This window comes from Pelmatolapia mariae, linkage group LG20 (assembly GCF_036321145.2).
Source record: "Pelmatolapia mariae isolate MD_Pm_ZW linkage group LG20, Pm_UMD_F_2, whole genome shotgun sequence".
Lineage (NCBI taxonomy): Eukaryota > Metazoa > Chordata > Actinopteri > Cichliformes > Cichlidae > Pelmatolapia > Pelmatolapia mariae.
The window spans coordinates 23,969,401-23,982,215 of NC_086244.1; the positions used below are offsets into that span (position 1 = coordinate 23,969,401).

The 12,815-nt window shown below is 36.4% G+C and overlaps 1 protein-coding gene across 1 annotated transcript in view; it reads right to left on the reverse strand.

Annotated features, from left to right (window-relative positions):
- Positions 1-12,815, reverse strand: part of LOC134619250 (deoxynucleoside triphosphate triphosphohydrolase SAMHD1-like) — a 38,166-nt gene that overhangs the window by 12,946 nt on the left and 12,405 nt on the right. Inside the window, exons 2-5 of the mRNA XM_063465019.1 lie at positions 7,738-7,772; positions 5,018-5,178; positions 4,803-4,918; positions 3,759-3,832 (exon numbers count right to left, since the gene is read on the reverse strand). Coding sequence (XP_063321089.1) covers positions 3,759-3,832; positions 4,803-4,918; positions 5,018-5,178; positions 7,738-7,772 — 386 coding nt within the window. The remainder of the gene's footprint in view (positions 1-3,758; positions 3,833-4,802; positions 4,919-5,017; positions 5,179-7,737; positions 7,773-12,815) is intronic.

The window sequence follows — 12,815 nt, forward strand, 5'->3', positions numbered from 1 at the left end:
TACACAGCAAACCTATATTTAGGCTGGTTTTGTCTAAAAAGTCGGAAATCCCTAAATCATTTCTATTTCTTTCAGGACTGCAGCTTGAGCTTTTGTTGTTTCCCTAGGTGTAAAAAATGTTGCTGACTAACAATGAAAGACGCGCTGTGGATTGAATTCACTTTCCTCAGGCAACATCAGCTAAAAATGTAAAATCCAACTCTGTCATAAAGAGTGAGTCAGATTGATCAGGGCATATGTGATGAAGAAGCCCCTGATTTTATTAAAATGTAAATTATCACTCACTGGAAGATAACAATGCCATTTAAATGAAAAAAAATAGTAAACAAAAAAACAGGATCTATAATCAAAATAAAACTCACATTAACTTTGAAGTTGCCTTCAAAGAAGTCTGACGATTATCAGAAAAACAAGACTAGGGGACATTAAGTTACTTCCAAAATAAAACAGGAAATTTTACAGGGTAGTTCTATGTCACTTGACAGTAATGTAATGAACTCTCTAGCAATGTCTAAGGAGCTTGGAAAGAAAGCGACTGGACTTCTTCCAGGAGTTTCTTGAAATTACTGTGAGACCTTGCCTCACCCTATCATGTGGCCTATTGAGATCACCTGGCGTAAAATGTGATTGGGAGTTGAGGCGCCTGGGAAGGGATCTCAAAACTGCATTGTAGGTGACAGGCAGTTGGTGTTGTAAGCCATCCCCTTTATTTAACAATGGTCATTCACAGTGCACAGATCTCCTTTCAAACCATCTGTCTTCTCTGTCCAAAGTGTGAACTCTGGCATCCCAAAAAAAAGTGACCTTCATTCTTTATATGCAGATCTACAGCTAAGTCTTCACAGCTTCGCTCATGTGATGAAGAACCTAATCAATAGTTGGTCAATGACCCTCTTAAGGGGCACTCCCACTAATGGTTAAACACTTGGGGTACCCCACCATTTAGTGTTTGGTGAAGCTTCTTGGATGAGGGGTTAAATATAAGGAAAACAAAATGGAAATTCTCTAAATTAACCCTAAAGTCAAACATAATCTGGTCATTCATAAGTTACAGACATTAGCCCACAATGCAAAACTACAAGTTAAAAGTTATCTTAGATTCTAATTTAACTTTAAATCTGACATTAAATTTTGTAAATTTCTTATTGTAGTTAAATGATCGGGCATTGTACAGTAATAAGCATTTCACTACATCAGTTCAGTTCAGTTCAGTTCATTTTTATTTCAAACATGTGCCTTCACAATCATTTCCAAATATCATTTCATTATTTGTTTGAAAAGGAGTAGGCAGAAGTAATTACTTATTTGTCCCTACCCCCTCAAGTTTTACCTCTCATTCTTTTAATTTTCTTTTAGTCTTAAATTAAACAAACAACATATGAAACAAAAGTACAGCAAAACAAAACAAAACATACATAAATAAAAAAAAAGAAATTAGCAAGCCCCACCACAGTATAGTTTCTTTTATATGAAAAATACAGAATGTGTATATTTGCATATTCATAAGTTATGGAAAAACAAACAAACCAAAAAAAACAACAACCAAGAACCACAATACCATTACCAGCCACATTACCGTCCTGGGTTAACCCCGTTTTCTTCATTCTTATACTTATTTAAAATTTGTTTTTTATATTTTACTTTAAACTGGCTTACGTTTTTACTTTCTTTTATTTCTTCTGTTAGACTGTTCCATAATTTAACTCCTGCAATTGAGAGAGACATAGTTCTTAAAGTTGTTCTAGCACTTTGTATTTTTAAATTCCATTTCCCTCTTAAGTTATACCCACCTTCTCTTTCTATGAACAATTTACAGATTTCTTTTGGAAGCAATTTATTTCTTACTTTATACATTATTTGCGCTGTTTTAAACTCCACCAAGTCTTTGAATTTAATAGCTTGCATTTTGACAAAGAGTGCATTTGTATGGTCCCTGTACCCCACATTATTTATTAATCTAATGGCCCTTTTCTGTATTATAGTTATTGTTTGTGTATTACTTTTGTATGTGTTTCCCCAAACCTCTACACAGTAGCTCATATATGGCAGTAGTAAAGCACAGTATAATATGTGCAGTGCTTTCTGATCCAACATAGGCTTTGCTTTCCCCAGGACGGCAATGCCCCGTGCCATTTTCCCCCGAACATAAGTAATGTGTGGCTTCCAACAGAGCTTGTGGTCAATGATCACACCAAGAAATTTTATTTCATTTACTCTTTCTAAATATACATTGTCAACACATATTTCTATTTTGATGTTTTTCTTTTGTTTTCCAAACAACATAAATTTGGTTTTATCTAGATTCAATGATAATTTATTTATATCAAACCACTTCTTTAATATTGTTAATTCCTGTGTGATCATCTCCAAAACCTGTGGCAATTCCACACCTGAACATAGTATATTTGTGTCATCAGCAAATATTACAAACTTTAAAATCTCCGATACTCTGCAAATATCATTTAAGTACATAATAAACATTTTTGGACCCAATACCGAACCTTGAGGTACTCCACAAGCTATATCCATCAGATTAGATTTATATTCATTTATTTGTACATATTGTTTCCTATTCCCTAGATAGCTTTTAAACCATTCCAAAACCACTCCCCTAAACCCATACTTTTCCAGTTTTTTTAATAATATTTCATGATTAACAGTATCAAACGCCTTCTTTAAATCTAAGAAAATGCCGAGTGCATACCTCTTATTATCCATACATTCCGTTATCTTTTCCATTAAATCTATCAGTGCTAAAGCTGTTGATCTGTTGCTTCTGAACCCATACTGACTATCTGTCAGTAATTCATATTTTTCCACAAAACTGTCAAATCTTTTTATGAAAAGTTTTTCCAGTATCTTAGAGAACTGGGAGAGTATTGACACTGGTCTATAGTTTGTAAAATGATGCCTTTCACCGGTTTTGTAAATGGGAATAACTTTAGCAACTTTCATTTTTTGTGGAAAAACCCCTTTTTGAAACGACAAGTTGAATATATATTTTAATGGTTTTACAATCCCATCAATAACTGTCTTTACTGTTACCATATCAATATCATTCCAGTCTGTACTGGTTTTGTTCTTAAGTCCTCTAACTATGTCATAAATCTCTTTCTCTTCCACTGCTCTTAAAAACATTGAGCTACTATTCCTTTCAATATTTTCCCCAGTGTCCCTTTCTATTCCATCAACCTTTATTTCTTCTGCCAGTTTTGGCCCTATGTTTACGAAGAATTCATTAAAGCCATTTCCTATCTCTTCCATGTTATTAATACTTCTTGTCCCTTCTATAAAGTACCCAGGGTAATCATTATTCCTTGATTCATTTTTGATTATACTGTTTAATACATTCCATATATCTCTTGTGTTATCTTTATTGTGTTCTAATATATATTTATAATTCTAGTCTTAGTGACATGTGACAATTAAAGTATACTGAAGTAAAGCAATCACTCTACATTTATCTTAAACAGTGTTTTTCCGAAAACCTCTCTAATGCCTTTTTACAACTGTCTTTTACATTACTGCCATCTTGTGGCTACAGTTGACTATTGTCTCTAGTAGAGGAATCAATTGAAGCTGCTGAAATCTGCAGTTGTATGGGTTAGGCATTCTCATGGGCATGTCTGTATCCTGTTAAGAATAGCTCAAGCATATCAAGTCAATAGGCCAGCAGCGATTTGTGGTTGTTTGAACATGTATATTGTGGATAAACCTCCATTGTCCCGAAGTAGACATTTTTTGTTTTCTTCCCCTACCTTCCAGTCTTTATCTTGTGGGTCCACTTCACGATTGAACATACCATCAAACAGATGAGAGAAGGGCCCGTGTCCTTTATGGAGAAACATAAAATAAACACTCACAAATGGTGAGTGTGTAAATTATAAAGTGAGCCAGTTGTGAGCCAGTGATTATAAGATAGTCATACTCAGAAATCAAACATTTTTCATTTAAAAAAAGTTTTACAGAATCTTGAGACAAAAATCATCTGAACCTTTTTGTGTTTTAAAAACTTGATCAGTAGATTTTGTTTTACTGAAGACTGTGAATGAATAAATGTAATTTTTATGTGAACAAGTGAATGCCGGTTTGTGAATGTCTTCCAGGCAAGACTCTTTTAAGCTAAAGTGTACTTAATTGTCTTATATCTAACATCAGGATCTCAGAGAATATGTTTTATTTCATGAGGAGAAGCATTACTTGTAAAGTGTATATTATATATGATCAAATAAACATGTTTGTTCACAGCTTATTCATGTTAACAAGACAATGCTCAGATATTGTTTTGCATTCTGTCTTCATTTGGGACTTCACATGACACATTCCCATCCCTGGATTCTCTCCTCACATTCATGCTCTGTTGGTTCATGCACTACTATTACAGTCATTCAGTCATTGTCATTGAGTTTAATTATTTATTGATTTATTTTTTTGCTTTGTTATTTGGGCCCTCTGTCTCCCTGTGCTCCCTGGCAGGTAAATCTGGCTCTATGAGACTATTTGTTGTATCTGCGCCTTTCTTTTCTTTCTTTCCTTCACACTTACTAAAGTTAGTTGTGGCAGATGTCCTCCCTCTCTAAGCCTGATTCTGTCAGCAGTTTCTTCCTCTTAAAAATAGTTCTTTCCCCAATTGCCCATGAGTGTTTGCTCATAAACATTTATTGGGTTCATATTAGAGTTTGAAGGTCCATGCGCTAATCACATTAAGTTTATTATTAAAGCTTTACTTTCATGTTCATACTTAAACATACCCATCAATAAAAGCCTAGCATATGGCATGGTGAAAGGTGGGCATGACTTACCCAGGTCATGGCAGAGACCTGCAATTTGCACACAGAGGACATCTCGGTCACTGATGCCAAGTTCTGGCTGCTTCACCTTGAGGGCTTTAGCAAGCTCTCCTGCTAAGTATCCCACCCTGTATAGTACACAGACACAAACACGGAAAGACAGAATTCACCATGCAACACAGAGGAAAAAAACATAAACTGTTGTGTTTGCGAACCTCTGGACATACCCTATTGAGTGTTCAAAGCGGTTGTGCGATGCTCCTGGAAAAACATAATAACCGCCCCCAAGCTGCTTGATATTTCGTAGTCTCTGAAACTGAGGCGTGTCTATGATCTTGACAAGAAGTGGATGTAACTCAATGTGGCCATGAATGGGATCATTAAACACCTGTGTGAAGAAAAATGAAATATTTTGATAAACTGTGTCTAATCCTTATACAAACAGGAGTAGTAGTGCTGAGCCTTTTTTGATGTATTCTCCCTTAACTTGATTTGTTGCAGTATTTCACTTCTTATTTGTCATTGACTGACAACAGGCTCAATATACCATAACCATAAAGAAACTACATGTGGATGGCTTAATAACAGCTGTTGAAAAACTTGGCAAAAAAAAAAGAAAAGATAAAAGCAAAACATGTAACCTGTTCATTGACTAAGAGATTACAGTATAACTAAACAGGCTTTTCTTCACTGTGTACTGCAGTCAGTCATCATAAATAAGATTTTGTTTTTTGTTCTGGGTTGTTTTGCTCTAGTCTGACCATGACAATGAGACCTCATTTCTTAGGATGTTGTGGTATCACTTAAAATTTCTTAAAGACCTGGATTTGTGCTATCACCTCAGGAGGAACTGCTGCAGCCTCGTTTGGTCATAATGGCTACAGCAGACTGCACCCACAGACCCATTTATTTTCCAAAACATGGAAAAAAAGAGTCATAGAATTAAACAAATAATAAGGAATTAAATATGAAGAACATTTAACATCTTCAGCTATTTCCCTGCAAGGTGCTACTAATCAAACACTTCAAGCATATGTGATGCAAGAAAGCCAATAAAGACAAAACATTTGAGCAAAGCTGTCATCGTGATATTTCGGACTAGATTTCTAGGGCTCTGCACCAGGGTCAGTCACTCTGTTGGATTTTACTAAAGAGGCACAGTGCCAGTATTTTGGGGGACAAATTAGCCTGATGACACATTTGGAAATATGTAACCATGGGAGTGGAAAGTTCTCTGCTGGTCTAAGGAGCTTGGAAAGAAAAGCGTCTCGATGTCTTTAAGTTGCTAGTTGCTGTTCTACTAACAGTGCACCAATTTCTATAACGAAATGTAGCTACTGAGTTTATCTCAATAATTATCCTATCAAGTAGCACAAATTAGTGCCTTAAAAACAAGCACACCCTCCCAGTGAGGCAACAATGTCTTAAATAATAATATTACTGTGGGTGATGTGTAAGTGCAGGTTTTACGCATGTTTTTATCTGAAAGCATAGAGCAGATAAATTAGGGGACACTGAAGAAGAATAAATGTGGTTTTGATATAAAAGCAAAATATTAAAAATTTCTGTGACTGTGTGAACTCTTTAGGACTGAGACTCAAGTGGAACAAAATTTATCCAGAGGGCACAGTAAGGGGGTCGCAGATGCGGTGGAGCCAGGGATTCCCTTTACACGATGTACAATTTGTTTACAAAAAAGAAATACTGACAGCCAGGCGGCACAGGTTGGTGGTATGAACAACCAAAAAGAATCTTGTACAAACAAACTTACACTGTTAAAAAAATGAAGGAAACTTATAAATCAACTAAAGATAATTCCAAAGGCCGACCAGCCTTTATTCTCACAGAGCCACCTTAAACTCCACCCTCAGGAGAATTAACCCAGGCTCATAAAGTTTAAGCCCCTCCCCTAACAAACCATACAAGCATTAATTAATTAGTTTATACTCAATACTCATAACCAGAATATGACAACGATATTCTATTTATCACTTCTGAGGCTTCTACACAAAAATCACAAATACAGAAGTTTATTCACAATGACTAAAATACTATTTAAAGAAAAGACTGGCAAACTCCCCTCTGTTTCTTAATGCTCGGTAAGAGCCCAATTCTTCCCTACAGTAAAGAGGTTTGGAATTTACCATTTCCTGTTCGCAGTCTGTATCTCCAAATGGTGGCAACATGGAACAAAGCAACTTTCAACATTTGGGTAATACTGATAAACCAACTTTGCAATAAATGGTTCTGAATACATGGGCCCACTGTGTGACTATTTTATAGTATGAAATGGTAAATTAGTACAATGCTTAGGAGAATTAGGGGAAGTACATATTTTATTTCACCTACTTAGGACTTCAAACAAACTAATGAAGGAAAAGCATCACATTCACAACTAAAACAAAAACTGTGCTTTGCGGGCTAGATGTTATAAATTGCCATTCTAGCATGTTGTGGGATATATGCAGACTTAGTCCTCTAGAGGGCATGGGTTATCCTGTGAAAGGCATGATCCTGGGCCAATGTTATTATTATGATGATATAGGAAGAAAACCAACATGGGGGTATCAGGTAGACCTATCCAGAGGCAAGAGCTGTATTATTCCAAACTATTCCATCATGTAAACCTGAAATTGTTTCCAAAAGTTTTATGGAGTTTAATGGAAGCTCCTACAAATACATGTCTGATAAAGTCAACCACCAAAATACGTTCACTGTCCTTGCCTTTCAGTTCCAAACTGACACTGTGCCTCTTGATCAGTAGCTAGTTCACACTAATGTCATGGTGAAGACAGTTGGTAGATATGACCACACCTACTCTGTTATTTTTGCTGTGACATCATTACACATATATTTCTAGGAATTTCCCTTTCAGAACACCACAGGGAGCCACAACACAAGACTGATGCAGCCAATCAAGATATAAAAAACAAAAAATCCCACTCACTTTTACAATATCACCAATAGTATGTATTACCTTTACTGAAATAAAATCAAAAAACAGTAGCAACTGTGGGGACGGCATCATGACATGATGCTCCTCTGTTTCTTGAGGCCGGATTATTTGTCTCCTCTTCTGCAGTTATTGTGAGCAAAACTGGTCACTGCACATGCTTCATGAATCCAGTGAAAGGTTTGAGTGTGCACTTCTTTTGTAGGTGAGGTAAGGACATTTTAATTGATTTATTAGTTGATTATGAGCCCACTTCTGCTTTGAAACAGAAACAATGAGCTTTGAAAATGAGAACTCATTGCAAGGACAGAATAGTAACCACTAGATTAGTTTGCCCTAACCAAATATAGTCCAATATAAAAAAGGATATTCAGTGGAAAAAGAAAGAAGACTTTTTATACTGCTCACTTTTTGCAAGCATGTAGGCAAACATCTTGAGGATGGACAGTTCAGGTACAAACTAGTTTAAATTTTAGGATGAAGTTACAAATGTTTCAAAACCATTTTGGTTGGAAAATGGAGCAAGTGCAGTGCAGGCTCATTTTTACTGGAAGGTATTTAAACATGTGCTTGGACAGCCAATTCAACTGCAGGGATACATTTGAGTATATAAACCTCAGTGTTATTGGCCTTCCTCTGAAAACAAAACGAAACTGACACTAATCTGATGGAAGCCAAGAGACCTTTGGACTGTTGTGCATTAAAAATCAATACAAATTACAATCTTTTTTCAACACAGAACAAAATTCTGTGTATTTATAGATGTGCTGACATAGGACCTGTTTTTAGTAATGACTAGTAATAACTTTTTAGGGATCTATTGACTATGGATTTAAAAAATAAAATAAAATAAAAACATCATCACTGTTTATTGCAGGTCACAGATAATAATGATGCTTACACTGAGCACTTCTAATCAGGTATAAGGTGTAAGACCAACAATTTTCAGACATTATCACACACTAAAACTGACATTTAAAAACCTAAAATGTAATATTGTAAAGTCTGTTTTAATTACCTTGGCCATGGCGATTGAACTTCAGTCTGCACAAGAAGGATGTCTCTGTCAGCAACATCAAGTTCTGATTGCTATGTACTGCAAGTTCCTCTCTCTATATACAGGTATATTTGTTTAGTGTTTTATGATTCTCCTCCACCCTTTGCTCTCACTCTGTGTTTCTGTCTCTCTGTTTATGGATGTGGCGCTTTCTCTCCTCCCGATTACACACCTTCACATTTTCGCATCACTCCTGTGAAACCTGTGCGTAGGATCATTATTTATTTTCAATAAAGTATTCCTAATTATGTTACTAGAAATAACTGTGATTATTAGAAAGGAAAGTGGAAAGCTTATGACCAAAAAAATAACATCAAACACCCAAGTCTCAGGACTCAAAGTAGGTTTGGAAAAGTAGTAAAAGGTCTTCATTTTTCTGGGATAAATATATCAAGAATGCATCAGTGCCCACTGGCTGGGTTACAAATTCAGTTGCCTTTATATAACAGATTATACTCTCCGGAGTTATTTCACTCTACAGGTAGTGGAAAATCAATCCCAAAATTATCCTCAGCTGTGGGATCACTCTCAGGGCTGCCTTGTGGATTCAGACTGTTGACTTAAAGGCACTTTTCATCAAAACTGCCTTTAGCATCAGCAAGAATTTTAAGTCAGGAAAAAAACTGTAATTTGCTGACTTATTAGTAGAATTTTAGTTTTAAAAATTTCTTCAAATTGTCACTATCAATTAATGATTCTATATTCAGAAACAGGAGCAGGCCAGAGAAGTAGAGATGATCAGAAAATGTGCATCTTCAAGGTCAAGTCAGCTACATAACCTTTCCTTTTACATACTCAGTATTTAGGTATGTCTCAGAAAATAAAACAATACTTAAAAAATAGAATGGGGTGAGTCTGTGTCTCTTCAGTACCAGATTAACACAATGTTAGCATGTTATTTGAGGATGTCACATACCAGATTTTCTGTAAAAAAGAATTCACATTCAGATATAATTTCATGTCTGGAGCCTAGAAGATCTGAAGGATCCATTGCCATCAGTCGGCTGTGTTTTCTCTCTTTTTAGCCAATGAACTACATTCAAGAATCATTAAGGGAAGTGGTGAGAGAGTCTGGATCCACAACTCTGTGTATCCAGAAGCTGTACCAAAAAGAACAATTGTGCATTTTTCTATGATGTGTGGAATTAACATGTTCAATTTTTTGTTCAGTGTTTTGTATAAATTCATATTCTTGCTAAATGTGAAGACTTTGTGAATTGTTGCAGTACTGTTTCTGTTGACTTTGACTTATTTGCCTTATAATGGCCGATTGTTTAAAGTTGATTTTGTTTCATGATAAAGTTGAAAAAAACAAACAAAGATGATTTGTTCACTGCAGGAACCATAAATTCATCTTTTTGGTACTCTGCTTTTTAAAAATATGAATATTTGACCATAAAGGCCTGATTTCTACAGTCTCTTCTGAACAGTTGATGAGCCAGTTTCATCGTAGTGCTTGATGGTTTTTGCAACTGCACTGCGACACATTCAAAGTAATGATGGACTGTCGTTTCTCTTTACTTAGCTGATTGGTTCTTAACCATCACCCAGAACATTAAAAAAAGGCAGTGTAAAGTAACTGTCCAATTGGTATCTGATTTAAGGTAACAATCTTTTGCAGCCTTTTTACTTTGGATAAAAGGAAAGGATATTGATTGAATGATGAAGCCGTTTATTTGTCACTTGCAGTTGCCTGCAGCGAAATTAGACCCCTTGTAACCATACACACATTACATAGACTTCACATTGGGGAGACAGGTCAGAACAGGTTGCATTTAAGAAAAACAATGACAGGTACAACACAATAGGGGAGTTGAGGAGGACAAAAGAGAACTCTACTGAGACTGGGCTCCTCAGCACAAAAAGTACATGAATTTTCACATTGCAACACCATGAAAAACACATGACAAGCAACAGGGGTGGTAATGGAGTTGGAGTGAGCCGGTGTAGACAGCAGCATCCAGTCCTACGGCATCACTGCGCTAGTCCAGTCAACCCGCCACCTGCATTGGGTGGGGGCAAGCATCAGAGGTGTTTGGAATGGGGAGGGGGGTGAGTGCATATCTGTGTCAGTGTACATGCGTGTATGTGTGCCCTGTGTTCAGCGTAAGAGAGTGTCCTTCCACCCAGGTAAGCGAGAGCTGACACAGGCGGCCTTGGAAGGATATGGGCACAGAGAGCCATAATGGTCTCATTATCAAGGAGAAGAATTAGTTGTTGTTCTCAGTCAGTCAGCCTTGATTGTGGGTATCCACATAAGAGAAATTATGTTTTTGTTTAGTGTGAACGGGCTGCTTCTAATACTACAGCCGGTCTAAATGTCCGTCACTAGTCATCGGGTCTGTCAATTTCTGTCAAGAGCCGTGAGCTTCTCCAAGATATTTTCCATGTTGCGTTCAATAAGAACAGTCATTGCTTCAATCATAGCGGCTAGCCTTGTGGGGTTTTGAACAGTTGTAACCACTTTCTTCAATCTTCAATAACCCAGAGCCGAGCCAGCTCCGATCAGCAAGAACCCTGTTATCATGGTCCGAATAGGTATAAATCTTCTATGTCCTCAATCGACAGTCCCGCCAGGCAAATGACGCGCCACTTCTGCCACCCATCCATCATGTATCCGGCAGGAAATGTCCCTCCGGGACAATCGGGCTCTTCTGAACCCAGAAAAGGGTGTCATTTACGTTGAGGGACCAGTTGATCGAATACATATTGTTTAGGTTTTAGAGAACAAGACTGAGAGACTCGCTGAAGGTTAAAGTTACATGAGACTAGACAAGGACATGAGAAGCCAAGCAGGAAAGATAAGTTGAGGGAGAGGGAGAGAGATACGTCCGCTTCCATCTGAGGCAAAGCAAGTTGGGGATATTTTGACATTACCGTGTGTTAACTAGCAAGCTAAAAATGGCTTCTGTCATCTGTATCCCAGCTGTCAGTCAGAAGCAGTAAACAGAACAGAGCAGCTACATCATGTAAGAACTTGAGAACCGAAACTGAAAATTTTATTGTGCTGAATTACAGAGAGACAGAGACAGGTGATTTTGATGCTCTTATCAGGCAGCAGCTGGTCAAACTTAAGTGTTGTAAATCTTTTATGGGGATTCAAGGAAGAGGACTTCCTTATTATGATCATGTACATTATAACTTTTATAGCATGCTAAGAGCAACATTTGCACCTTATTAAAAGCACATTATCCAGCACTTTAGTTAGCATTGCACCTTGAGCATAGATTTGCACACGAAGAACAAGACAAGACACACAGACAAGTTTAATTATTTAATGAATATTTATTGTGTATTTTAAAATCAGTAGGTAGCCTTTTGGTTCCAGCTCCTCAAGAACCAAGTCTGCCAGAGCTTATCATTATATTTTTACATGCTGTAGTGCCATTTTTGGGAGCATTTCAAGTTGCTATACATCAGTACAACCTTTATAGCCCAACCTTTAATAATATGTATGCATTAAGTACATAGAAACTACATAAATTGCAAAAAAGTGCAATAAACTACAAAAAAATTAAAAATCGGTTTTGATTTCTTTACATATATTTCTAGTTAGAGAAATTTAAGAGCTTCATCGCTCAAAATTGTAAATACAAAAAAGTTGCACAAAATAGTTTCCAACCACAGGAAATATATTTTGAGTGTCTTCATAGTTTTATTTTTGAGATACACCAATTTTTATGTACTGCAGGAAAAACGAAAATAAATATTATAATGCAAATTTGCAAAAACAACAGCATGTGCATCAAAATAAACTATTTTCAGCAGTGCAATTTGAGTTCTAAGCATCCCAGAAATAATATAGAAAAGCATAACGTTAAACATGACTTTTAAAAACACCAGTATAGGATTATAAGCCCTGAAGGTAAAAAAAAAAAAAAAAAAAAAAAAACGCAAAATGACGTCACCTCCGGCGATAGTCTATTCCAATGTAGGAAGTGTTATGAACAGCTGATCGGATCAGCAAACGTGTTTCTGTTGCTGCAAGTGCTTTTTATGCAATTTTTTTTTTGCA